At 47.0% G+C, this 27,478-nt stretch overlaps 7 protein-coding genes across 7 annotated transcripts; 4 read left to right on the forward strand and 3 right to left on the reverse strand.

Annotated features, from left to right (window-relative positions):
• Positions 1 to 1,572: 1,572 nt before the first annotated feature.
• Positions 1,573 to 3,229, reverse strand: CLUP02_11776 (uncharacterized protein; the record flags this gene model as incomplete). Its single annotated transcript, XM_049290743.1, has 2 exons — positions 1,573 to 2,487; positions 2,537 to 3,229. The coding sequence occupies 2 exons, from the start codon at positions 3,227 to 3,229 to the stop codon at positions 1,573 to 1,575; spliced, it is 1,608 nt and encodes a 535-aa protein (XP_049147888.1).
• Positions 3,230 to 4,455: 1,226 nt separating this feature from the next.
• Positions 4,456 to 8,199, forward strand: CLUP02_11777 (uncharacterized protein; the record flags this gene model as incomplete). Its single annotated transcript, XM_049290744.1, has 20 exons — positions 4,456 to 4,492; positions 4,532 to 4,668; positions 4,728 to 4,829; positions 5,079 to 5,099; positions 5,161 to 5,325; positions 5,390 to 5,502; positions 5,589 to 5,692; positions 5,748 to 5,809; positions 5,997 to 6,145; positions 6,201 to 6,219; positions 6,304 to 6,420; positions 6,488 to 6,588; positions 6,657 to 6,737; positions 6,950 to 7,047; positions 7,141 to 7,208; positions 7,267 to 7,404; positions 7,528 to 7,592; positions 7,678 to 7,910; positions 7,964 to 8,089; positions 8,126 to 8,199. The coding sequence occupies 20 exons, from the start codon at positions 4,456 to 4,458 to the stop codon at positions 8,197 to 8,199; spliced, it is 2,010 nt and encodes a 669-aa protein (XP_049147889.1).
• Positions 8,200 to 8,409: 210 nt separating this feature from the next.
• Positions 8,410 to 9,438, reverse strand: CLUP02_11778 (glycosyl hydrolase family 61; the record flags this gene model as incomplete). Its single annotated transcript, XM_049290745.1, has 1 exon — positions 8,410 to 9,438. The coding sequence occupies one exon, from the start codon at positions 9,436 to 9,438 to the stop codon at positions 8,410 to 8,412; it is 1,029 nt and encodes a 342-aa protein (XP_049147890.1).
• Positions 9,439 to 17,235: 7,797 nt separating this feature from the next.
• Positions 17,236 to 19,248, forward strand: CLUP02_11779 (uncharacterized protein; the record flags this gene model as incomplete). The annotated part of the gene is made up of 1 exon (XM_049290746.1): positions 17,236 to 19,248. One exon carries the CDS (start codon positions 17,236 to 17,238, stop codon positions 19,246 to 19,248), a length of 2,013 nt encoding a protein of 670 aa, XP_049147891.1.
• Positions 19,249 to 20,433: 1,185 nt separating this feature from the next.
• CLUP02_11780 (riboflavin transporter MCH5) lies at positions 20,434 to 22,031 on the forward strand (the record flags this gene model as incomplete). Its single annotated transcript, XM_049290747.1, has 4 exons — positions 20,434 to 20,596; positions 20,664 to 20,897; positions 20,957 to 21,049; positions 21,127 to 22,031. 4 exons carry the CDS (start codon positions 20,434 to 20,436, stop codon positions 22,029 to 22,031), a joined length of 1,395 nt encoding a protein of 464 aa, XP_049147892.1.
• A 1,180-nt stretch (positions 22,032 to 23,211) lies between these two features.
• CLUP02_11781 (NAD-dependent deacetylase sirtuin-7) lies at positions 23,212 to 24,773 on the forward strand (the record flags this gene model as incomplete). Its single annotated transcript, XM_049290748.1, has 4 exons — positions 23,212 to 23,359; positions 23,475 to 23,677; positions 23,748 to 23,802; positions 23,887 to 24,773. 4 exons carry the CDS (start codon positions 23,212 to 23,214, stop codon positions 24,771 to 24,773), a joined length of 1,293 nt encoding a protein of 430 aa, XP_049147893.1.
• Positions 24,774 to 25,126: 353 nt separating this feature from the next.
• Positions 25,127 to 27,095, reverse strand: CLUP02_11782 (uncharacterized protein; the record flags this gene model as incomplete). The annotated part of the gene is made up of 2 exons (XM_049290749.1): positions 25,127 to 26,896; positions 27,024 to 27,095. The coding sequence occupies 2 exons, from the start codon at positions 27,093 to 27,095 to the stop codon at positions 25,127 to 25,129; spliced, it is 1,842 nt and encodes a 613-aa protein (XP_049147894.1).
• Positions 27,096 to 27,478: the final 383 nt, after the last annotated feature.

Consider the following 27,478-nt stretch of genomic DNA (forward strand, 5'->3'; position numbering starts at 1 on the left):
ACTGTTAGCTTCTGTTGATTTTATTAGCGGTAATATATAGATTGGGCATCAAGTTGTTTGGGGATAAGAAGATAAATGCCATCAAACTCTGTCGCGAATTGCTCGACTTCACTACAAGACTCTGAAATGCTTTGACTAGGCCGAATGATGATTAATTCTTAGGGACTGCCTGTTCCGTTATGTGCGTGTTATCGTCAGTATACGAAGACGTTCTCAAGTGAGGCATAATAGCGTGACGTATCATACTCTGACCTTATTTCTAATATTTTTGCATGCACGTATAGAATACTTTCCAAAACCTTCGAGTTGGAGAAAACCTGGAGGAACTTGTCTTGACGTCAACTCGTACTCGATTCGGTGGGATAGACCGTCGTCGAGTACGCAAGCCATGACTAGCATAATTCAGGCCGCGGTTGCATTGGGGAACAAGCTGCTACCCGCCCGGTGATCTACTTCGGCGGGAGCCGCTTTGTTGCACACATGCTAGTCCCTGCATCCGCTTGAGGGCGCGAACGAAGGAGCACAGCGGGAATAGCCAACGCTCATAGGATCTTCCATCATCCCATGTATGTACGGCCGATCTAACCCACCGACGGTCCGTTGTAAGACTGAGCCAGAATGCTTGTGACGAACTCAGTGGTTTCTCAGAACATGACGCAGTACTCATTATGATTATGACTTGACCCCATTCTGTTAAGTCTTAAATGAAAGCTGTTACAATCATCGAAATCCTGACAGGATATTCGTACTGCTGAGTTGACTACCCACAATAACAGGCGGCTGGACAAACACCAATTATCCCCCGTTCTGAGGGACCATACTGTGACCTTCATACAAGCGGGTAGCTCCTTTCTATATCTGATGAAAAACAACCGAGGGAGAGGATTCGACTGGGCATACAGCTGGTCATCCAATTTATGAGGTGATGTTGACATTGGTTCGTGTTTCTACTCCGTGCGCGCTTCATACTGCCGAGTGTGTGGAGACTTCAAGTTGTTTGTTGGTTCCAAAGTCTAAATAGCGTCAGGACTTGGCTCCCACTTCGAAACGCTAGGCGGTACCAGAGACGATGGGATGAAACCCCTAAAAGAGGTCTGGCCCCAACAAGAGACCAGCACAGGGCACGGCACATTGCCGCTTGGAGAAATATCGTGATCTTTCATGTTCTCAGAAACAGGTTCTCTAGCGATGATTTGGTATCATTTATTTTGTCGGCCGACCGATGGCTGAGGGATCTTGGAGAGGGCTTAAGGCTGCAACGCAAGCCGAAGGCTCGCAAATGCCGTCTTACTGGGTGCTGGATGAAGCTATTGGAATAGACATTCAATCGCACTAAACAATTCTGTACTTTATTCGTCTCGGTTTTACACGTATCGTCACTAAATATGGTATCACTCCTCAAAATCAGTCTGATAACTGGAGCCGCCCAGGTTTGGTATCCCAACTCCCGCAATGTAACCTCATATGCGCCCCAAACCATTATGCTCAAAGTAGCCGACGCCATCTTGCCAACCCTGCCTGAATCTTACCACGTACAATTACACCCAAAATATCGTTTCAACCATCGTCATATCAAACTTCGTTCATTAAAAACCTGGCCTGACTGATACCAGATACGTCTGCAATGTAACGGAGGCGGCCCCTCAAATACCGTCTCTGTCTTGGCGTGGCGTAGTCGCTCTTCAAGGCCATAGCGAGCGGCCACATGACAATGAGACCGGCCTCGCCCTTGAGCGGATCGTCTGGCTTTGTCGTGCCGCAGGGGAACTGGGAAACAATGACGCCGTACCCGTTCCAACTGCAAAAATACGGGACTGCTGATACAATGTTCGCTACCCGGGCGCTCGCGGACTGAACCAGATCGCCGTACTCGTCGTAGTCGCTCAAGCCTTCTCTACCAGCCGATGCTAACCATGAGCTGGCGCGGATCATCGTCGTAATGAGGTTGAGGTGAGAACACCATGTGACCAAATGCAACACAGCCATGGGTAAGTTGAAAAACTTGTACACTTGGCCGTCAAACGTGGGTTCGGTGTCGAGTTCTTCGTCGGTTCGGTCAAAGACCCATTCGGCGACCTCGACTTTCCACTGCGGATTCGGATTCTCGCTGAGCTTTCTGAACTCGTCTTCGAGTTTCCGGCATTTTTCGAGTAGCTCGAGCATCTTATCCACAGTCTCATCTGTAGGGTTTCTCGCCAGGGCGATAATGCGATCCACGCCCTGCTGGAGTTGGTTGCAGAGGAGATTGATGTCGACGGTGGCGCGATTCGAACGCTGAACCGCCTCATTGTACAGTAGCCATGAGTAGCCGGACATTTCCGACTCTTTGAATAGGTTCTGGACGGATATGCATTGGTTGCGTGTCATGGCGAACATTTCCCGACCCTCATCCGTCTCTAGGCACTTCTGGCCACGTACTTGAACAATCTTGGCGGCACCTTTGAGATGGCTGATATATTCCTTCATTGAGTCCTTTGACATTAATGTCTGTAATATATCAGCATAGAGTAGAGCCAAAACAATAATGATAGCTTACCTCGTAGAAAGCCAGCATCAGAACGGCCCCTAGGGTTTGATCGCTGTCGATCTCCTTGGGATCGGCAATCGCTTGGCCAACTGCTCGTAAAGCGGCCACATGGTGCTCTTGCGCACGAAGGAGGGCAGGGCCTCTTGCTCCTTTAGACTGTCGCATCGCCAGGGCGGCCATAGAGGTTGCCTTGAAGGCAGCTGAAAGGCAGACTGAGATCTGACCACGGCCGAGGAAACACGGCAAAAAGGCATAATAGCCCCGAGCTGTTGGTGTCAAAGGTACGTTGACGAATTCGGAGAGAAAGAGACACGAGGCTTGCTCGTCGAGCGGATTTGTCAATCCTCCTGGAACGTTTTTGAAGCATTCGATGAGGTCACCCTCTTCATGTCCGATTTTGAATGGGGATGAGTTTCTTCTTGGCGGGCTTAATGACGATGTTTTGTCGCAACAATATCCGGGCGACCCGATCTTAATTTTTGTCGATGAGTCGGCGGAAGACATATTGCTATCGGTGCTATTTGTTCTCATCTTCTTGAATTTGTCGGCGGACTTTGACGAATCGCGAACAACGGGGCCGTAGCCTGGGCAGTGTCTCTTCGACTTCGTGCATCTCATGCAGAAGGGCTTCGCCTCATCGCACTTGACCTTTCTTATCCTACACAACTTGCATCCGCCCGAGGGCTTCCCCGTGTAAACCATGTTGATGAGATTTCGTGTATTTCGGTAGTATGGATGAATGGAAAAGAAACCCAAGAACGATCCAATCTTAAAAAGGAAGGCGGGAGATGGGCTGAAGAAGGGAAGGGAATCGGGGGGCAGACCCTGCGGCTGACTCGAGCAAGCTTTCGAGCTTGTCGCCTCCAGGGTTTTAAACCAGAGAGCCGGGAGATCAGTATCCTTGGCCCCCCCCCCCCTCCGACACGGACCAAGAGCAGAATGGAGTGTTCCTCAGGTCATGTGATGAGATTGAGCTGCTTGTGGTCATGATTTCCGCTCGAATTGCTATCACAAACCCTGGCGAGGCCCCTTTGGTAACGGGTCGTGTCCTTCCCGCCCGCTTCAGCACGAGTGTCCGAGGACGGCATGCGCATGATATGATGTCGGTGCGCTCAGTTAGTCTGCAAGCCAAGATCACAGATCCCATCGTGTTTTGCATCTAGGCTATTTACAGCTTGACATATCCGCGGAACATTCGTTTAGATCTGATGCCCTAAATTTGGGAATCAAGCCCCTCGCTTATGGTTCACTCGACTGGGCGTGCAGGTGTGGAGGGCACCCAGGCACAGGAAGATTCTAAACGATGATGCAGCTTAGGGCTTCGGATCATCACCAATTGCTGCAGGTAATGATGAAGCCGTGCACGCTGTCAACGTGTGACAGGAACCAAATGCGGCATCGTAACGCATGTGTTCTTTGACCTTTCCACGGTCTCGGTCTCGCACGGAGAAAGAGGGCGTTTCAAAGACACTGAGGGTGAACCTCCTCAGCTCTCTTTTTCGGGGTTAACATATCGGCCGAGCGACCCTGAAGTTGTTTCGTTTCACTAGGTCTCTGACGGATCCGAAAACCACTACGCTTCACACGATCTGAGCTCTAAGGCGATCTGCTCCAGCTCTTTGCTTCGTCCAGTTTCTTCGAAGAGACGAACGTTGAGTCACACGGGGCAGCTACAAGACTTGATGGCTGCAGAATAAGGATGACGTTGGCCATGTTTGACTCGTTTAGAACAAGGGCTTTCCTATCTAGGTAGTGGAAGGGAGAAGCTTGTTTTGATCTGGCCCGGATGTACTCCACAACCCGGCCGATCATGCCGTCCGATCAGGAGTTGAAGAAACACTAGGAGAGAAAGCTTCGATATCAAAGGAGCTTAGTACAGTGATCATCACGTATGAATGGCAAACGCGATCAGACTTAGCCTGTGCAATATGCACAAGGAACCCCCACATTCCGGGTTTGAAAATGGTCAAGGGCCAGCTGTTGCAACATCGAGTTGTTGAATAGAGGGCGTTGGTACGCGGTTCAAGAACACCGATGTGGCAAAGGTAGTGGTGCAACTTTATGGTGAGCAAGCAGCAGTCAAACCAGCGTTCTGGTATGGTGTTCTGGACTCGCATGTGGTTTTCCTCAAGATCAAATCGGTACGTTTCTGTCACAAAGTAGACTCGCTGCGGAAATCGATTTGTAAACAAGTGTTTAGCATTTTGACATTATCAAAAAGAGGGCTAGAACTGTGACCTGTTCAGTGATTACAGTTGGCAGACGGCCCATTCCGGCTGTCCTCTGTTGTTATGTAACGAACGTGAGTATTGAGTCGCAGAATGCCCAGCAATAGCCCAGACAGCAAAAAGGGAGAGGGCATGTTATTGTCGATTTCCTTCCGTAAGATCGCAGGTCGCAATGATCGTACTCGGTCGCTCCGTTTCGATTCGCTGCCTTAATAGAGGATTCAATAATGAGTTTAAGAGAGTTGTCTAACGAGGGTCGGAAAGAGTTTCTCGGATCTGTCCTGTGTTTTAATTCCAATGCGTACAACCTGACACATTGTCAGTCAACGGCACATGATACCTCTGTAGGTTTGTGTTTGAAGAGTTGACAATTATACGTACGCACTTCTTGGACGGAACGGATAGAATTCATTAAATCTCCGCGACTTTCAGACAGAGAATTATCACTGGGCTCAGTTGATTTTCTGGCTTGGGCCGGAAAGTGGGACTCTCCCCTTTCGACGTGCAACCCACTCCGGCATACTCGAGCCTTCCGACGAAGACTCCATGGAGTTCTTCATCTGGCCAACGGTGAGTCTATGAATTCGAACAGTTTGACTCAGCGACAGCCGTTACTTACTTCGAAGTCATGAAGAAGTCCGTCATTCTCAGTGACCATGGCACGAGGCACCGCCTGCACCACAACACCCGCGAGCAAAAACAAAGCAATCTTGACCCGCATTCAGAAGAGCTGTATTCATTGGCAGGGTGATGCTTCTAGAACGTAATTGTCTTTCAGAGATAAGTACTAGGTCGCCAACCATTTTATCCTCCCACTGGGGCGGTCACGGTAGTGCTGGAATATATGGATCATTGAGCAGTATTGCGATACGGTTGATCAAATGTTGCAAACTTTTGGTATTGAATATTGGGAATCCCGAGGGTTCATTTTCTGCGGGTCACATTGGATGTTTGAATTACTTGGAACTGATAAGCTCAAGATCTCCGTGCAGAGAATCGTGCATGGCGTAAGAGATCCTCTGGCTGGTCCAATCGTGAAGTGGTCATCCGCGGAGTAAGTCGATCCTGCCATGAAACCAAAGTTTACAGGCTAGGAATGCTCAACATGCTCCTGAGATCTTGTATCGTTGACGGCGTCAGACTTCGTCAAGAATGGTCATCCTAGGCCATAGTTATAAGGATAGGTGATATAAAACCGAGGAGGACCCTGATAATGTCTGTCGGTCTCTTGGATGGTACAGCGTCCGGCGAGGATGACTGATCACAAGTCTGATATTATGGGCCGCTCATCAAATTTCAGCGGCCGCGTAAGACAAATCTCAGTTCGTGTCTGCAACTATCTACGATCAGTCGCGTTTGGATATGTCGCATCATTCGCAAACGAAGACATGTGCCTCGACCGTCGTATCGTCGTTCAATGATTGAAGCATGCTCATATGGCCAAGAGGAAGCATGTCGGATAACGTGAGCGGAGAATGAGATCTAAGTTGGGGCTTGCAGTATTTGCTGCCCAACAACCCATATACACCAAACGCGAGATTGGATTAGGATTTTCGGTTCGTCAGCCGCGTGAAACTTTGCATTGGAAAGTTGCGGTCCTCCGGAGGGGTCGTTGCTCGTCAGCTTCGGTGGCAAGGTTTGAGACCCGGCAAGACCCCCCACAGCGTATCCGCGTTATGTGGTCAACTCAAGGTTCCATTGTGTCTGATCATGTTTTGACCCCACCCAGTAGATCGGGCATTCCAACGCTTTTATTGGAGAGAATTTCCCGAATTATCCCAGCTATCATCTACATAGGAAGACTACGCGGGTCTTGGGCGGGTGTGATATCGGGTGGAGTAGTGGGGTTGTTCCAACTTTAATGAGATGGATGGCGCAGGGATCCAGTGACTGACCTGAAGCTCTGGGATTTCCCTTCTCCCGTCGGCTGAAATTTCACTGACTATTTCTTTAGCTGTAATTCTGCTATCTTATGGTGGTTTGTGAACAGCATACCCTTCATGGTGCCCTAGGCCGTACTGAAGCAGGCTTCCTAATATTAGACTTCCACCTTTTTGGGGCTGGAAAAGGCAAGATCTTCATACAAGTGTAATCAAGTGAGGCAAAGCGCTTTGGACAAGAGTCTCAGCCAAGCCTAGATCGATTTAAAAGGCGTGATTGTTCGAATGTGACAGTTTCCTGCTGTCTTGTGCAGTGTTGCTGTCGGCACGGGCACAAAGCTATCAAAAGAACAGCCGACTATTACCAAGACAGCATCTTCAAGCGATCCTTTCACGAGTCTAATCATCTTTTGTATGTTCAGTCAGCCCTATACTTTAATCGACCGCATAATCTGCCCACTGATAGTTCAGGGACGATGAACCGATTTGTTGGCTCGTATGACAGCTTCAAACCGAGAAGGATTTCATCTCATCGACATCAGACCAAAGCTCTTACAGAACCCACACGCCGTTGTCATCATTGCTACTGCGCCTAAACTCAGGGCTTGCTTCAGTGCTACTGTCGTACTAGAAACCGGATCCCAGTATAGCAATCATCCCCTTCACTCTTCAAAGGACTGGGGGACACCTTACGGATCTCAATTCTCAACCTAACATCAAAGATGGTTGGATCCGCTTGAGCAATGGGCTTTTCCTGAATGCCCGATATGTAGCAATCTCAATATGCTGAGATACTTTTTTTTCCAGAAGAGTAGTTCTTTTGGGTACCCTGGTCCCTACTATCGTCATCCTTTGGCCGCATTTGTCTTGGGTGTTACTCTTCCAACCGAAGGAGAAGACATACTCAATTCGAATCTTAAGCTATGACCCGCTGATTGTATATGTTGTTGAGTTTGTGTCATGGGTGGAAAGAGCCTATTTACGACGTCTTGGGTACGTTAATATCACCGTCAAGTCTCTGTGGCTAACAAGCTCCTTACAGGAAGCCGTTATTTGAGAGATCGACAGTGTACAACAATGGCGCTCAAGAGATAGATATGGATCGAACGAGCAGCACCGCATATCTTGCTGACGAAGGCCGCATTGGCCAGCGACACATTAGACGAGCCTCCGAGATTCAGGGCTACGCAAATGAGAGCCTTCACAAATCGCTACAACTTTCGCGATATGGCCCCGGCCAGCTCTTCAGTCCCCACGTAGACCCTCCTGAGGACAGTGCCAATGAGACCTCTAACACCGACTGACAACCATTTTCGCAATCGTCGAAGCCACATGCGATAGGTGCGGGACCCAGTTCCCGAATATTCTCCTCAACTGGACATTAGAAGATCCAAGCTGGTGCAAATTTGTGGAATGTCGCGACGTCGTGGCCCTCTCAGTCAAGGCTGTCCCCGGTAATGCATTATTCTGGTAGAGCTGGACGAACTCAGGGAGACTCGACCCGAGAACACTCTACGCTGGGTTAGCTCCTGAAAATGATATCAAGACTGGTCTTAACATATGAACTGATGGCTAGATTAAGGTAGTTGATTTATGTTACGTCACTTTTGTAATTGGTATATCGACGAGGCATTCGAAAACTTTGCACTGAACACGACACGCATCAAGTGAAGGTCGACATGGTTGCAATTGTGATTATATGTACAGAATTACATGACATTATTACAAAGCACTTCGTATCCAAGAGTCCGTACCCTCTTGAGCTCCAACTGCCTTAAGTGCATTGCGAGTAGTACTGGTTCAAGACTGTGCATGTCGAGCCAGAAGCACAAACAGTCCCACCTGTCCATCCTTGTCCTCCACATTGACCATATTTAGGAACGGTTCCACTACCGCCACTCGCGGCTGTGGTCGTCGTCGTTCCAGCTCCGGTGCTGGTCACACCCGCCGCAGTGGTAGTCGTCCTTAAGTTAGTCGGACTGCTGCCACCACTTCCTCCGGCCGGTGTTGCGCTCGACGTCGCGGTGATGCGGGCAGTGCTCTGGGCAACGGTCGAGGCAAGTCCCGAGACCAGGGTAGGGCCGGGAACAGGGTAGACTAGAGGGCTCGTGTAGAGGTTGAAAAGAATGCCCGGGTCGTCAGATTTGTACAGCGCCGTGCCCTTGACGCCGGCCGGGGCAAGGGAACCTCCTCCAGTGACCTGCAGGTTGAAGCACTGCGGGTACGCCTGCGCGCCATTGACATTGCCGCCAGAGTGGAGAGCAATGATCTCGTGACGTAGCACGTAGTTGCCTGGGGCCAGAGTCGAGGGGATCTGGACGGTCCATGTGAAGTTGTTGGCCATGAGGACATCGTCGGCCCACTTGCCGTTGGTCAGAGACATGTCAATCAGACCACCAGCATCAATCTTGAAGAAGTTGAGGGTGGTCTTGTCGACAGACTCGCAGTCGCCGGTACACTTGGCGAGATAGTCAATCACCGGGCCCTTGTGTGACTCTGGCCATGTGTTCCAGATGAGCTGTATGTTGGTGCCTGCGGCGACAGTGGCGTGTCCACCGGCCGGGCTTCCGTTCTTATGGCAGATAATGTCGCCAGTGCCGAAGTTGACTGGTTCAACGAAGCCATTATCAGGGGCATCGATCTTCCAGCCCACGACAGGACTCGTTGGAGGCGAGTACGTGAACGCAGGAGAATCCCAGCCGCGATAAGCGACGCCATTGGCGACAAGCCAGTCGACGTGGCCGTGGGCCGCGACGGTGGCCGCCAAGGCGAGTAGAATGAAGGGAGGAAGAAGATTGCCCATGGTTTCGACGGCTCTGTAATTTGCCTGCCTTTCCGAGAATCTGGTTGATGAGCGCTGCCTAGTTCAGGCAGAATGCATTCTAGACAGACGAGGAGCGTGGCATATATAGTGCTGCATTGGTAGTACCAGACGGCGCGTTGACAGCGTCGGAATCACGGCATTCGATATTAATTAATTCACACGCGAGCCAAGGTCTCTAGTCTATGGTGAAGCCTAGAGTCAGGCATCGTGCCATCGCGAGGTAGTCACGCTGACACGTTGGCGTAGCATACCAGATACAACTCCCGAGTCAAGAACAAGACAAACCACCCCAGAGAAGTTGATTTTTCTCCATTTCTCGTTGGTCTCCCGTATCCCTCCTTGCTTGACAACGCGGCAGGCACCTGTCACGAGCACACCCAGAGGAGACGCCATGATGGAATGCATTCATCCGTAATGCCTGAATTGGACGTTTTGTATAGTGCTACCTACCACAGGAAGACTTGATTGGGAGCTGACAAAGTAGTTGGGTGGACATTCCGGAGGGAGGCTATGTGTGGCCCTGAAACGTCGGTAGCGAAGAGGCGCCATTGGAAAAGAAAACTGCAGAATTAGGAAATCTCGGTCGGCTGCCACCGAGAAAATGTGACGACGCGCAGAAGGCCGGGGTTGCATCGGAGCACCGGAGTTGATGCTATATGATGATTGATGGTTAAGGAAGGGAGGACCAACTTCATTTGGAGAAAATTTGGTCGGGATGTCAATCCTGCACTCCCTCCCCTAAGTTTGATCCTTCTTAGTAAAGTGGTAGAATCTCGAGGAAGAATTTCGGGGGCGGCTTGCATACGTCTGGATTTTGAAGATTTAAGAAACGCAGTTCATCCGCTGACGCTCCAAGAAGATAAAAGGCGAGATCGATGTCGCTTCTAAATCATGACTCTCACAGACAGGGAGATGCAGTCGATACTGTACTGCTATCATCACGTCTCTAGTGCTTTCGTTGCATTTCTTGTCATGTTTCGACTCCGATAGCCCTTGTTCTATCGAACAATAGAGACCAAGGTTTACACGATTTGCTAGCGGTGTCAAGCTTCCCTGTTCATGAGCCTACAAATAAAAAGGAAGCCACCGGCGGCGTCAGTTGGACCTAGACAGAGTTGGGGTAACCATCAAGGTTGGGTTCAGTAGTACTAGCAGGAGGAAACGTTAAGCGACACTGTTATACAGCATATGAACAAAAGTAAGGAGTGCCCCGCCCCTTATACAGCATATGAACATTCGACACAAAGATCTACATGGATTGTCTGCTCGATACTGAGGCATTCAGTCGCTACCTAGACTACAGGATGTGATTATCACTCTGAAAATGTGTTGGAGCCTAGCCTTTGCCTCACAGCCAAGCTGCCCTCTTAGGTATCTGTCTATGTAAAATTATGAAGTGCCAGAAACGAACCAAAACTATGTGCAAAGTCTCGAAGCTCGAACGTGTCACCTACTCAAATAGTGAGACCCATAACGAGCATCGTCTCCGCGATCTAGCATATCTAGGATTTTCGGCGAGGGCTTATCTTCGAAATAAGAAGCTGCTTCAAGTTTTGAGCACTCGTGATGAGAATCACTGATTCATTCTCACAAACACTTCCCGACGTCAGTCGTTGACCCTAATGGGCCTGTAATTTCATTGAGACCCGTTCGTTTGGTCTGCCAGATCTGATATTGGGCATGCTGGTGGGTTTCCTTGCCATAAACGAGGCGACCAAATGGTGTAAAAGTTCTATGATAATCAAGCGATATGGAGTGAGAGTTTCGTGTTATCGTGCTTCCAGTGCTCAAATGCATATTCCAGCGAGTATGTCGATGCAATTCTCATGGCACAAGGGGATTTTGGTCAATTTCGTAATTAGACACTGGATCGCATGTCAAGGTCTGAGGCAGATTGAAATGGACCACACCAACTATGCCAGAAGCGGCACGGTGTGAACTAAGCGTACCTAGGGATTTTAGTCTCAAGGCGTTGAACTGACTGGTCCTTCAGGACTGGGAGTGAACGCATGACAGATAGTTGGTTGAAGTGAAAATCGACCGCGGCAAAACTGAAGAAATGACTTCAATGAACGCACGGGCCGTAGCTACACATTTTGTAAAGTCGTGCAAATCACCTTTGGGACTAAATGTGACAAGGAACATGAAGCTCAGAAGTGTCCAAGATCTGAAGATATCTGCGATTTGAAGTTCGCCTTCTCATCCCGAGTTACGGAGTATACTACGGAGCTTAATCAAAGTATGTCGACCGCATTGCGCTTACTACGGCAGACTGCAAGAGGCACTCCGCCAAAACCGTTCTTTCCAATAGACCTACGGCCACCGTAAATTTTAGGCATTAATAGCGCGACTTTCTTATATATACAAATAAATATTATAATAAATCCTATATATTATTATAAGGAATTACTTATAACCGTAAGTAGTAGTAATTACGTAAGGGCGGTTATACTACTTAGCGAAAGTAGGGTAGCTAGGGGGTATATCCTCCCTATTAATTTCTATTACTAATTAATTTCCCTTTCCTCTTAACTAACCTAGTATTCCTTAAGTAAGGTAAGTAATCTACCTACGCCCTTATAATTACTTATTAGCGATTATATTTTGCCTTATTATACTTTATACCCTTTTCTACTTTATTTTTATTACTATTACCTAATTATATACGTAATTATAAGTATAATATTCGCGATTTGCTAATTAAAAATATTAATTAGGTATAATTAGGCAATTTTATACGTAATTACTAATATAATTTTTACTAATTAGTAATTGTACTTCTTCTTAAGCTAATATATACGTAATTATAAGTATAATTACGTATATATACCTATTTATAATTTAATTCTTTTTATTTACTTTTTTCTTTAGTATTAACTATTTACGTATATATATTAATAATTTCGTATAGGACACTCCCTTTTTTAATAATCGCATATGCTATATAATATTTATAATAAGCGCTTAATATAGCGTTCCGGCCCGTATTAAGGATATATAGCTCTTAATAGTCCTTATATACTAACCTATATAGTACCCTACCGACTTTATATCTTATAAAATAACCTCTTACTTCCTTATTAATACGTATACCTTTATATAATAGCTTCTTTATTATACGGATTCTTACGTTATTTATAAGCTCTTTATTTTCTTTTTTAAAGACTTTTTATTAGATCTATAACCTTAGTATTATATAAGTTAGTATATATTACCCTATATTATTTAATATTATTATACTAACCCGTATAATCTAGCCCTAGCGTTAGATTAAGCTTAACCCTAAGATTACTAAGAATAACCGTTATATACCCCTAGATATTACTATAACTCGTACTTAAGCTACTAATACTATTTAAACGACTATATATAATAATACTAAAACTAGTACCGAGTTATGCGCCCGTTATAAAGCTAGTAAAAGTATTTTTACTAATTACGTTACTTTTATAAATAAGGGCTACTCTAATTATAACTATATATTTATTATATATAAGTATACGCTCGTTACGCCTCCCGTTATTACTTATATATTACCCTATATTACTTTATATCTATTTATAATCTATTAACGGTTCGTATTAGCTCGTAATACGCTTACTAAGGTCGTTAAGCATAGTTATAATTATAAAGGCCGTAGTAAAGTCCGTATTAGCGCTCTACTTAAGTTTTTAAGTACTATCCCCGCTATATACCTCTATATAATAATAAAAGCCCTTAAATAAGTAGTTAAGTAGGTTAAAAATAATAAAGAGGGTATATATAATAGCGTATAGGATTATAAAGAGCGTTACTAACTTATATAAACTCCGAGTAAGGAGTAATTAATTTAACATTCTTATACGGCATAGTATAGGAGTTTATATAAGTATATATTAAAATATAGTACGGTTAGGCTTAATACCTAGGTAATAAGGCCCCTATAGAGTCGTAAAGTACCTATTAGCTATAAGCTAAAATACACGCGCTTAGTTTAGCTTATAAAAAGCCGTAACTAATTATATAAAGGCTCCCCCTAAAGTTCAACGTTTTTAATAAAATTATAGAACTTTTATTTATTATATATTATTATTATATACTTTTCTATTCTTTTAACGTTATAAATCCCTATAAGCGTCTATATTTTTATATATATACTTATAAAACCTTATAAATAAAAAGATACCCCTATATATTATTATAATTATATATAAATATTTACCCCTTACTTAAAATTTCTTTCTTAGTTTCTTACTTTATATATTATTATTATTTTAAAATAGTACGACTGCTTATTAATTTTTCATTATATTAAATAATAATTATTATAAAGTTAGAGAGTAATTAGACTTATAATATAATTATTATATATATCTTTATAGTTTCTAATACTAGAATTATAAAGCGAACTTTTAAACGTTAATTTATAAAATAGGACTTATAATAAGAAGAGCGTACGGTCTTTTCTAAGGATCTATTAATTCGTATTTAAGAATTATTCTTTTAATAATACTTAAATAATAAAAATATCCTTTTTTAACTCTAGTCTAAAGGATTTATAATTACGGCTATAGGATTATTAATACTTCGTTAATAGAATTAGCTTTAGTAATAATAAATACTAAAATAGCTCGTAATTATATAATAATAATTAAAAAAGTTCTTTTTTAATATACTAGAGGTTACTTGCCATACTAAAGGGTATAGTAAAGAGTATTTTTATATATAGGTTCGCTAATAAGCTTATATTATTAGCTAAAATAAACTATACTTTATATATTATAAAACCTTTCTATAACAAGTTTAAAATTAGTTAAGTAAAATAAGGTACCGTCGTAAAGGGTTTACGACTCCTAAACTAAATTATATTTAGTTTTTAAATACGTATAATAAGCTTTTATTATTTAGATTTAAGATCTATGCTAGTATTAATACTTATTCGCAGTTTATTATATAGTTCTATATAGGGGTTTTTACTTATACGTCCCGGAATATACTTATATAATATCTTATTATTATTTAATAACGGGGATTTATATTATTATAAGTTCGTTTAGACCGAGGAAAAGAAACCGTTCTTATGTTTAGTATTTATTACTACTTTTTATAACACCGTTTAATAACAAAAAGTCTAATTATATTCCGTAATTACTAAATCTTTAGCAAAAGTATCCATAACGTTAAGATTAAGAGTTAATAGAATCGTCTTTATTAAAATAAATTAGTATATTAGTAAATAAGTAATATATATCTTAATATATATAAATATACTTACGTTTATAAGAATACTTCTAACTACTTAAGTTCTAAGGGCTATTTTATATAAATATACTTTCTAACTAAATTACACTTCTATTTACGTATATACTACTAATTCGTTCTAATTTTATTAACTTTATATAAATTTAGAACTCTTATCGAATTCGTTATTAAAAAGGTCGCCCTTATATTATTTCTAGTTAGCTATAGTAACTATACTATTAACTTACGTTACGAACCGTATAAGACTTTATATAGCTAATTAACTAAAACTAAGTTTAATAACTATTAAACGCTATTTAGAATAGTAATAATCTAGATGCATATCTTCTTTAAGCTACTTTATAGATTTATACCTTAATTATTAAGGGCTCCCTAACTATATTAGCTAAAAGTACGAAGTTTAGTAAGGCTAATTATCCTTATTTTAAAGTATATTAATATCTTTATATTCGTTTAAAGTAGTATATATATAATAAGCTCTAACTAAAAGTTATTTTACTTAGTAAACTATAGGGCGGTATTATATAGGTTAAGTAGAGATTAAAAGACTTTAGAATTAATTTTAGAATATTAAATAGTTTCGTAATTACGAGTAATACTAAGGACGAAGAGGAATTATAAATATAATTATAGTTTATTTTAAACTATTTATTAATAAGAATGCTCGTTTCTATCTTTATAATATACTAAGTTATTTACTATTATAAACTTTATCTTCTTATTAAACTACTATAATCTCGTCTTTTTTATTATTTTTATCCTTTTTAACCTTTTTCTTAGCCTTTACCTCCTTCTTAACGATCTTCTTTTCTTACTTAACTAATAATTCCTCCTTAATCTTTATTATTAATTTAATATTAATACTTATTAAAAGCCGTGTTTTTAAAACATTTCTATACGTCGTTTTACCTAAAGTTTTAGTTATAATTAGCTTTATACGACCTTTTCCCTTCTTTACTAACTAAGGTTTAATAATTAGCAACTTAATTCTAGTTTAAAAAATAATAAAAAGTTAGTAATTATTTTTTTTATATAAAATCGTAGTTTTAAAAAAGAATCTCTCTAAACTTATAGCTTCGTACGCTACTTTATAATATTCTAAAATATCATAAGGATTCTTTATATTAATTAGAAATACTATCCACTCTATTAAAAAAATTTACTAATTTATTATAAAATATAAAATAATAAATCGTATTATATCTTAATATAAAATAAACGTTAAGAAGCGATTAAACTAAACTTTCCTAATAAACTTCTTAATAACTTAAACGTTAATATAAGTCGTTATTTAGAAACTATTAAGTTTGTTCTTAAAAAAGGATGCGTTATATAATATAATAAAGATATTAATTATTAATAATTACTTTAGCTCTTTTTTTATTTATTAAATACTTCGTTCCCGCTCCTTTAAGCCTATAAAAAGAGATTTTATTAATATTAAGGTTTATATATTTATACGTTTTTATTATATAAAAAGGGTAGAGCTTATATAAGTATTATTATTAATTAATCGTTTCGGAATAGCTTTACGAGGAGGTATCGTAAGGTTAATTAGTTCGGTAACGTCTTATATAAAAACTAGAAGTTATTATAGATTTATATTATAATATTTATAAGCGAGCTATTAGTTTAATAACTTAAGTAAAAAGTGATTTTTATTTATAAGAGGGTAAAAAGTAGTAATTACTTCTATAATAAAGTTATAAAAAGAAGAAAAACTTTTACGTTAGAGTACGATATTATGCGATTTTATATACCGCTATATAGTCTAATATATTACGAAATTAAAGTATCTCTTAAGCTATAAATCTTTATAATCCCTATTTATAGGTTATTATACTAGTCTAAACCCTATCCTAAGTAGTGGGGTGACCGTAAAATACGATTTCTGCTTTAACATATGAAAAAAGTGTTTTGGCGGAGTGCCTCTTGTAGTCTGCCGTACTTACCATCGTTTTTCATGTTCTCCACTGGTCGAGGACCCAGAGTTGTGCTTCCAACCTCATGTGCAAACTCATATGAATAACGTGAGTTGAGCATGGTTTTTATGAATGAGTGAGGCGGTCACAAAACACCGCACATTTCCCTCCTGAAGCGCTCCTCAACGACGATTGGGATGACTCATGACGTGCACTAAGATACGGAGGACGGACAGAGGCAGAAAAATCCCCATTAAAGTCAGTTCTAGATCATTTCTAGAAGCATCGTGACTAATTGGCAAATCCCCTTTTGATTGAGGATCCGGGAGAGTGCACCGAAATAGGCCTTGAAACTAACGACGTGTCTTCAGGTTGCAGTGCTAGACCCCAGTCAGGGGGCGGTTTGTCACCGTGAGACAAATTAGGGTGGCATGAGCGGCCCCTGCATCAATGCGATCTCCGGGCCAATTTTGTTTACTTCACGTGATCCCCAGTGGGGGAATTTCCTCCCCCCTTTGGCCTTGGGAATTTCGTCGATTCCGAAAGAATTGAACACGACAACCTTGACTTTATCCTCCCAAAAGGAAGGGGTCAAGCAGTGCGGAAACACACCATGTCGACGACTAAACATGAACGGAACAACGACGAGTGGAAGGGCCCGCGACGGCTTCCCTCCGTCAAGGAGAAGCTGTCGAGCTTCGTGCGCCGCGGCCGGGAAAAAGCAAAGAAGACAACACTGTCTGTCTTGGGCGAGTCACGACAGGAGCGGCCATCCCTGGACGAGAGCATGAAAGCTCTCCCGCGGGTCCAGGTGTCAGATTTCGGGACCTCGAGTCTTGAGATCGACCTGCAGTCTCTCGAGGCTTTCCGCATTGCGCCGTCGCAGCCCGCGAGGGGAGCAGAGCAAGCGAAGCAGGTCAAGAAGACTTCTTCGCGGACCTCGACAATGACGCCAATCGCCGACATGTTTGCCAGAAAGGCGACAGCAGCTGCACTCTCCACGGTCGACATGAGGACCCTCAACAAATCCTCGCCGTCATTACTCACCTCTGTCGCCAGCAGCAAGCCTGCCGAAGCACGTCGCCCTGGTCAAGCTCCCTCCATGTCTTCGAGGTCCACTGTTGTTGCTACTGCTGCTGCACCAAGCACTGCATCGAGCGTCATCATCATCAACAACAACAGCTCGACCGGCCAGCCACAATCACACACCTCGAAACCCTGGCCACCACCAGAGACTCCCCGCACAGCTGCAGCACCCATTCGCACTCAGTTTTCCACGGCATCGACTACGACATCGAACCAAGCCAACAAGCTGCCGCTTCACGAACCGCCACGACGCGCCGCCTTCGTACCGGCCTACGTCCCGTCACGGGCCGCCCCAATCGTCACGCCAGTTGGCCCTGTCATTAGGCCCCACCACCAAAATGCCGACACCGTTGCCAGACAGCAACGGCTGCAGCACAACACGGAAAAGCGCCACTCGAATCCCTCAGGAATGCCCTCGTCGTCAACGACGACCACGACCGCCCCTGCGCCGAACAAGCTTCTCCTCGCAGAAATCACCAACACAGACCGGAGACGGTCTTGGCAACCGGCGCCGACATCGGTCCCATCAGCTGCGGGAACGCCAACATCGTCCGGCCCACCATCTGCATCCGCCCCGTGGCGAGGTCGCGATCTTGATGGCAGCAGCAGCAAGAGAGCATCATCCCGCATCGCCTCGGACCGCCTCGCCTGGATCCGCGAGCTGGAGGAGGGCAAGAAGAAGAAGTCGACAATCAATGGCGATCTTCCCGTTCTCAGGAACATGCAAGGCAGCGTGGCAGACAAGCTAGCCAAGTTTGAGCAGCAGAAGCAGCAGCAACAAATGCAGCAGCAGATCCCCCTCACCCGGTCCAACTCGACCAGGAGCCGCATCTCGTCTGTCGCCGACACGACCTTCTCCTCGTACAACGGCCCGGCCACCGCCCGATCGTCTCTCGATACCTGCCGCACCTCCTCCGTTTTCTCGCACTACGATGACTCGTTCCGCGAGAAGATGGAGATTATCACGGGAGCTGCCAACAAGACAGCCGACGAGGAGAATGAGGAGAAGCCTGCCTTGAACAAGGTCACGGCTACTTTTGTGCCGATCGAAAAGAAGGAGCCCATTGTGGCACCTGTCACCCAGGCTGCGGAAGACGAGAGCGCCGCAAAGACCGCTCCCGAGGATGTTGCGCCTGTCTCACCATCAGTGGAGAAGATTGAGCCCTCCTCGACCGATGCACCCATCCCGGCAGATGTTCCTCTTCCGGAGGACGTTGAAGAGAAGGCCGGCCCGATCGAGGTCCCGACCATCTCTGTGTCATCAGAGACCGAGAAGATGGAGCCCACCACGAGCGAGGCTCCTCTTGCGGCGGATGTTCCTCTCCCGGAGGATGTGGAGGTCGAGGAGAAGCCCGCCCCCGAGGAAGTCCCGTCTGTCTCTGTGTCAGTGGAGAAGGCGGAGCCCATCGCGATTGATGCTGATCGTGCGACGGATGAAGCAGCAGAGGAGAAGCCCACTGTGGCCGAAGTCTCCACTGCCGTTGTGGCAGCCGGCGAGATGACCAAGCCTACCTGCGCCGATGGGCCTCAATCCGTTTGATTTTGGTCACTTATCTTAGTTGGACGACAGAGTGTGTCCGCATTTTTGTTTTCTTGTTTTATTTTGCATCCGAAGAGATGTAGGCGCGCAGCGCACAGTTTGATACCAGTAGAGCTTTCTCTACTCTTTTGCATGATATTCCCCCCCACACCCCAAAGACAATTCGCTGAGACTAGATTCTCCAGCGCTGGGTTTTGTTAGGAGCGTTTCTATTCACCAGGCTTGGGAGTTTGCATTGTTTCTTGTGTACTAGCTGTAAGATGATAATGATAAGATGTCTATAACGATGGAAATTCAAATTGCCATGCACTTCGGCGATATTACCGAATGAAGCTACTTGAAGTCACGATGTGAGCTGAAGTGAGGGAACATAACTGATGTTATGCGTGTAGAGTCAGAATTCTGTATCCGTGTGCATTGATCATGTACTCATGAAGCTATCCTGGAGACATGTATTCCTGCGCGCGTGCATGTAACCGTTAGTTGCGTCTAACCGATGTCAACGACTTTTTACCCGCTTGGGTCTCAATCCGGTCGTGAACATTCTTTAATATCACCATTGGCATTGATTATATGTTGTTACTTGCTGACTCGAAATTCCTGATAGATGGAGACAGCTGCGGGATCATCCGACCAATCACCTTACATATAGGCATACATCATTCACCATCCCTAGGATGATGCAACACAGGCTCCTAGAATGCGATCCCCCCCATTGAAACATGAGAAAACATCTAGATAATCCCCTTGAGAGGAGCATATTCAACCGCCGGCCAGAGTATCATCTGCAACCTTGACATATTGTTCAACTGCCCTTCTACTGTCAAGATGGGGGCTGGCTTATCAGCAAGCTCCGGTGACATTTCGCGACAAATTTCCCTTAAGTGCCCAGATAAGAAGGTGGGGGCGTTGCCGCGCTGATCGCAGTCGGCGCGTTCCGGATTTTGCTTCCCCTCAACAACTCGGACCGGTCCGGCGGTCTCCATTTCCCCCGATGACCGGTCATTGCCCGCTTCACGCATTAGAAGTCAAACGGCGGCGGTCACCTTGTTCGTCTGATCGTGTTCGAGTTGTCTCACCCCATGGCTTTTGCTAGGTCTGCTACCTCTCAGGAGTTATCTTTTGCAAGTAATACTCAGTCACAAGTTGTGTTCAACGCGAGCGTGCGAACATCAGTCGAGTACCATGGAGGAACGTCGCGACGACGAACAGGGACTGGGAACAGATAAACAAACTGGACTCAACCCCGTGATGCCTCATCGATCCTCGAACGATCACGCAAGCATCGAAGCTTTTTCCAGTGCCCCTCAGCACACACTTCAAACTCCAAAGACCGCATTGGACACAAGTAAGTTTGAGCCAACTCATGCTCTCCGGTCTCGAAAGCCCTTTGAACGAGCTCTAATGAGACTCAGTAGACGATGAGCTCCACGACGACGAAATCGAGTATCCCGACGGCGGGCTCCAGGCCTGGATGGTGGTGGTCGGCGCGTGGTGCGCCATGATCCCGCCGATGGGCATCATCAACACCATTTCCGTGCTCCAAGGCTGGCTGCTGCAAAACGAGCTCAAGGGCGTACCTGAAAGCAAAGCGGGATGGATCTTCTCTTGTTATGCGTTTTTCATCACGGCTTGCGGGGCACAAATTGGTCGGTGTTCTCTGGAGTGCCGGTAACCCAACTGAGACTGACGATGGAGTCAATCACAGGACCAGTGTTTGACGCATTCGGCATCAGGGTGCTACTCATCCCAGGCTCCATTGGCATGATTGCCTCAATGATCTTCCTCAGCTTGTCGACAGGTAAACCCCCTCACACCAGCATCGCACCGACAGCACCATGGTCCGCATCAGTGCTGACACAACGCCTACGTACCCAGAGTTCTACCAAATGCTGCTCTCCTTCGGCGTCTGCGGCGGCATCAGCGCCGCCTTCCTCTTCAACCCGGCCCTCTCCGCCATAGGCCACTGGTTCAACGAGCGCCGCGCCTTCGCGACAGGCGTAGCCTGCACGGCCGGCGGCCTCGGCGGCATCGGCTTCTCCCTCATCATCCAGTACCTCGCGCCACGCATCGGCTTCCCCTGGGCCATGCGCATCATCGCCTTCATCTCGACGGGCAGCCTGGTCGTCACGAACCTCTTCCTCCGGAAACGCCTCCCGCCCAAACGCAAAGCCAAGGCCCTGATCGACTTTCGCCTTCTGCGCGACTCCAAGTTCGGCGTTACCGTGGTGGCCGTCTTCTTTGTCGAGTTTGCCGTCTTTATACCCTATTCGTACATATCGTCCTACGCTATTGAAAAGGGGCTCGGCCTGCAGAAGTCCTTCCTCCTCAACGTCCTGCTCAACGCTGGCGCGATACCGGGCCGGATGTTACCGGGTTACATTGCCGACCGCGTGGGCGCCTTCAACACAATGTGCGTCACGTCCCTCTGCTGCGGCGTCTTGATTCTGGGTTTGTGGCTCGCCGCCGGCGACGTGGACGCCAAGATCATGTCCTTTACCACCCTATTTGGATTCTGGTCCGGGGCGGCCATCAGCTTGTCGCCGGTGTGTATCTCGCGCGTCTGCAAGATTGAGGACTATGGCAAGTCGACGGGCATGGCGTACTTCATTGCCAGCTTTGGTGCGCTGGTAGGTATTCCCTTGGCCGGGTTCCTGTTGAAGACGGGGACCGAGCTTTATCGGAACTTGATCATCTTCGCGGGGGCGGCGTACATGGTTGCATTTGTTGCATTCTGTGGTGCTAGGGGCATCGCGGGCGGGTGGAAACCAGCGTTGTTCTAGAGGAATCGCAACTTGTGGATGAGCCCTAATAAGCGAAAGCTTAGCGGCGAAAAGTAGCATCTGAGCAACTGGGTGATAGGAAAAGATGCCGAGCAAAGGGATCAGCAGGATTGATCGTGGCATTGATGGTTGCGATAATGTTCTCAGTAGCAGCAGCGTTATCAGTAGTATTGAGATCATAAGTTGCCAGCTTAGTTACTTTACCCACTTGCCAGGGTACCGCAGCGAGATGGTGTCAACTGTCAAGACAGAATTCATGTTCATGTTTCTTATAATTCATTGTCGACTAATCATCATAATTATTGTGCCTAACTGGTCAAGCTGTTCAATCATTTCGGCTATGATGTAATCCACATCTTGTCATTCACAATTCTTCGTCGGCCGAAGTGCGGGAATGCCAGACTCCACTAGCCGGAGATGAGATTCCTTTCCGCCACTTCGCGCACCAAGCCTGCAATCTTGCAAGTGGGCTTTAACATGACTGATTTGATGGTATCCAAGACTGGTTACGGCATTCCCCTTGGCGAATAAGTCATTTCACTAGATAGCTCAATTCACTTTGACAACTTCTGTACCTCAACGAGCGGACAAGAGCGATAGTGAAGGAGCGTTAGTCAGACTGCGCATGTGGGCCGACGCTGTACTTCGCACCCTCCGTTTCCGCAGAACTACTATCCCGCAATTTGACTCATTGGAACGTAACAATTGCCGTTGGGATTCCTGCTTAGCCAGAAATGGCAATCACTGTCCGGTGGCTCTGCAATGCTGTAGCGGGAATAAACCCAACAAACTCGAGACTGACCTGGGATGGCATGCGTATAAGAGGTGTATGCATTAAATGGGCTCATGCTGTGTACTTCAAACTTTCACCACCACTAACATCCATTCATGATCACTCAGCTAGCGCTAAGCCATACCTCACACACTAGCACGGCTTATCACAAGTTGGAAGAGGAGGCGATGGCTGCCTGATTATAATGGACAACTCTTAATATCCAATCAAACATCGCGTAGCCAACATCACCAAACGTCAACAACACAATGACCCTTCAGTGCCATTTTATATAAAAAGGAACCCGTCTGATAGATCGAGTTCACACTGGATAAGTCTATTGGCCAACCTAGAGAACTCCTCATCCTCCAATAAACAAATTTCAGTTTTCGAATCTTGTATCACGCCATGGCAGACAGCGCTCCCAAAGAAGCCGAGCCGGAGCGGCGCGAGGCTCTTGACATCCTCGACGCCAAAGCCTCTCAGTTGGCGAACCTAATCAAGAAGAGCAAGCACTTCATTGCCTTTACCGGTGCAGGTATCTCTACCTCTGCAGGTGAGCTTTATCCTCCATTAATATGAGATGCAAGTCGCGCGATTCGGCTGGGCCGCCCTAGTTGTTTGGTCTACATAATCAAAGAAACATTCAGGGCTAGACAACGGTATCTTAGGAATTCCCGACTTCCGCGGACCTGAAGGTGCCTGGACACTCAGAGCCCAGGGAAGGCAGAGAACGGGCAAGACGACGGACACGCTCCAGGCCATCCCTACCAAGACGCACATGGCGCTCGTCGAGCTGCAGGACCGCGGCATATTGAAGTATCTCGTCAGTCAAAACTGCGACGGCTTGCACCGGAAGAGTGGAATTTTACCAGTAAGTTTCTGGCTTATCACTGCTGGGGTTTGGAGAGTTGATCAGACAATCGCTATTACCCTTCGTCCAGGAGAAGATTTCCGAGCTTCATGGAAACAGTAACCGCGAGTATTGCAAAGACTGCGGTAAAGAGTACCTCCGAGGTATCGTACCCCCTTTTCATCACCAAACCCCCATCATCACTGCAGATACTAACGAAGAACAACCAGACTTCCGCGCCGTAGCAACCTACGAAAAATCAATCCGCGACCACCGCACCGGCCGCAAATGCCCCCTCTGCAACGGCACCCTCCTCGACACAATCATAAACTTTGGCGAATACCTCCCCGCCCAACCCCTCGCCCTCGCCCGCTCCAACGCACGAAAAGCAGACCTCTGCCTCGCCCTCGGATCTTCCCTGACCGTGCCCCCCGCCTGCACGATCCCTGAGACCGTCGGCAAGAAGAAGCGCACAAAGACGTACCCGGACGGCGGGACGCTCGTGATTTGCAACTTGCAGAGTACCCCGCTGGATGACCTGAGCGAGGAGCTCCGCGTATGGGCTACGACGGATGATTTGATGGATCGGGTCATGGAGAAACTCGAAATCCCTATCCCGCGGTTTGTGCTGAGGCGGAGGTTGGTGGTTGAGGTTGAGGCGGTAGGGGAGGAGAGGTATCAGCTTACGGCGAGGGGGGTGGATGTCGACGGCACGCCCGCGAGCTTTTTGCAGTCTGTGAGGATGCAAGGGAACAGGCGCGTTGCGCGGACTGAGCCATTTAAAATTCCTTTCCGGGGCGAGGTGGTTGGCGAGACGGAGGTCAAGGTGGAACTGGAGTTTATGGGACACTATGGCGAGCCTGTCTTGGAGATTGGGATGAAGTATAACGGAGAGGAGAAGCTGGAGAGGATGTATCTGCTGGAATATGATCCTTCGACTGGGGCTTGGAAGGTTAGTACACAAGATGATGGGACTTTTGCTAGGCGGGGTGGCACGGCCTGGACAGACGAGGACATGGAGGATTCCCTGATGATTTCGGCCGAGGACGCGGGTGTGCCTAGCCATATCATCGCCTCGTCTGCGGCCAGTGAGGTCATCGACCTAACTTCACCTTGATGTTGCGTGCCTGCTTCTGGAGGACTGAATAACGAACGGTTGATCTGGCATGAGAAGTAGCTCTCTGCTGTCGGGATTTCGAAAAGGATTAAGTATGTCATCTATCTCTTGATGAACGAATCCATCAATCGTAATGAGTAGCAAATCAGAAATGACATCCGAGAACTACAAATATATCATCAACATAGCTGCATGAAAGCAGCATTACTCAATTTTTGTAAGGTACGACTATAGCTATGAACACGCATTACATATCCCATATCCACAAAGTGTCGTGTGAACGTTAATTTTCATGAATTACACATTAAACAAAAGCTCGCTTGAACGTCCATTAAGCATGCGCATGGCTCGTATCAGAGCAGAGCAGCAACTACGACACCAGCGGCTGCGGCCATGATGCCGGAGCCAAGACGCTCAGCAGCGTTGGTGACCTGGACTGGTCCGGTGGTGGTCTTGCTGGGCGAGGCGACGGGCGTCGTGGCAGCGGGAGGAGGGGTACCAGCAGGAGGAGTTTGGGCAGGAGGTGCAGAAGGTGTGCCAGCCGGAGGGGGAACGGGAGTACCGGCGGGAGGGGTGCCAGCGGGTGGGGCAGGGTGAGTGCTCGCTGGCGGCGCGGGAGGAGTGCCAGCCGGGGGAGTACCAGCAGGAGGCGCCGGGTGGGTGCTGGCGGGAGGAGCAGGAGGGGTTCCGGCAGGAGGGGTGCCAGCGGGCGGCGGAGGAGGCGGGCTGCTGGGCGCGGGGTGCACAGTGGTGAAAGTGTGAGGCACGCTCTCGGTGACAGGGCAGATGGTGGTGGAGACAGGAATAGTCTCGGTGGTGGTGTGAGGACCCTCGGGGCAGTTGGGAGTATCAGGAGGGCACTTGGTGATGGTGTGGACCCTGGTAGTGTAAACTGTGGAAGTCGTCCAGGTCGTTGGTGGAGGAGCTGGGTGGGTGGGAACAGGCTTTGTGGACTCCTCGGTAACGGGGCAGATGGTCGTCGAGACGGCGATTGTCTTGGTTGTGGTAACAGGCGTGTGAGGGCAGTTTGTGACGCTGGGAGGGCATCTCGTCACGGTCTCGACAGTCGTAGTGTAGACGGTGGAAGTCGTCAGCTTGCTGGTGCGAGTCTTGGTGTGAGGAGGCTTCTCGGTTGTCGTGTTGGCGTAGGGGGTGGTCGTGGGAGGAGGAGGGACCCAGGTGGAAGACTTGCTGGGGTGAGAGTGATGGCTCTTGGTCGTGCTCTCTCCCTTGGTGCTGCTAACGGCAGTCTCGGTGGTACAATCCTCAGTTGTAGTAGGAGGGGGAGGAGGAGGGGCATGAGTCGTGGGGGGCTTGCTTGAGTGTGAGTGTTGGCTCTTGGTGCTCACGGTCGTCTCGGTGGTGCAATCCTCCGTGGAAGTGGGAGGGGGGGGAGGGACATGAGTCGTAGGGGGTTTGCTAGAATGTGAATGATGGCTCTTGGTGCTCACTGTCGTCTCAGTGGTGCAGTCTTCTGTCGTCGTGCTGTGGCCCTTGGTACTGCTTACAGCAGTCGAGGAGGTAGTGCAGTCCTCACTTGACGTAGAGGTGCTGTGGACCTTGGTCGAGCTGACAACTGTAGACAAAGTAGTGCAGTCCTCCGATGAAGTGGTTGTGCTGTGGACTTTGGTGCTGCTGACGGCGGTGGAAGAGGTAGTGCAATCCTCGGACGAGGTGGAGGTGCTGTGCTCCTTGGTCGAGCTTACAGCCGTTGACGATGTAGTACAGTCCTCAGAGGAGGTGGAGGTGCTGTGAACCTTGGTGCTGCTGGCCCAGGTGGACGATGTGCTCGTCTCAGAAGTGACGGGAGTTGAGGATGAGTGCTCCTTGGAAGACCAAGTGGTCTTGGTTGCCTCAGTGGTACTGACGGTGGTCGGGGGAGCGGGAGTGCTGGTAGTCCATGGGGCCGAGGTGCTGGTGGTGGGAGGAGCCGTGGTGCTTAAGCTGTAGGTGATGCAGGAGCAGGCAGAGGAGACAGCCTTGACATCTCCACCACAGTTGTTGAAGTCGGTGGGAATGGCAGCGGCAGCAGTGGTGGTTCCGTGGAGGAACTCGACACAGAAACCTTTGGCCTCCTCGGCGAAGCGTTCGTCAATGAGGTTGCGGTAGCACCCATCGTGTTCCTGTAATGGGTCAATGGAGAGTTCTCATCAATTGTATAGTTCATCCCATGAAGCAGTGACTGAATAAGACGAAATAGGGAATATGATATGGTGTAGTCAAAGTAGACAGGGGTATGAGGAGACGTACACAATAGGGGTATTCCCAAGCATTGACGGACGCCAGGGCAATGGCGCCCAGTCCCATGTAAAGGCCGCGCATATTGAATCTTGTTCTTTTGAAGCGAATGACAGTGACTTTGAAAGTCTACTAGTTGATTGGAGCGAGAGGACGATTTACTCGTAGCGACCGTGGGTAAGGAGAGAAAGAGGAGACACGAACCATAGTCTCGGCGCGGCGAAGGGGACTTTATCAGAACGTAGACGAGGGTGTGGATGGTTGCCGGTTGCTGGAGGCTACGTCGGGCCACGGCGGGGAGTGATGCATCCATCATCCATCACCCATCCATCCCACCAGGACGGGCTGGCTAGCAGAATACGAGCTGGAGCCGCAGCACGGCTCGTGGATGATCTCTTGGTTGCCTTTTACCCATGTTCCCACCCAGCCATCGCACGAGATGAGGCACCATGTCGATATGCAAGGTA

Source organism: Colletotrichum lupini, chromosome 6 (genome assembly GCF_023278565.1).
Source record: "Colletotrichum lupini chromosome 6, complete sequence".
Classification (NCBI taxonomy): domain Eukaryota; kingdom Fungi; phylum Ascomycota; class Sordariomycetes; order Glomerellales; family Glomerellaceae; genus Colletotrichum; species Colletotrichum lupini.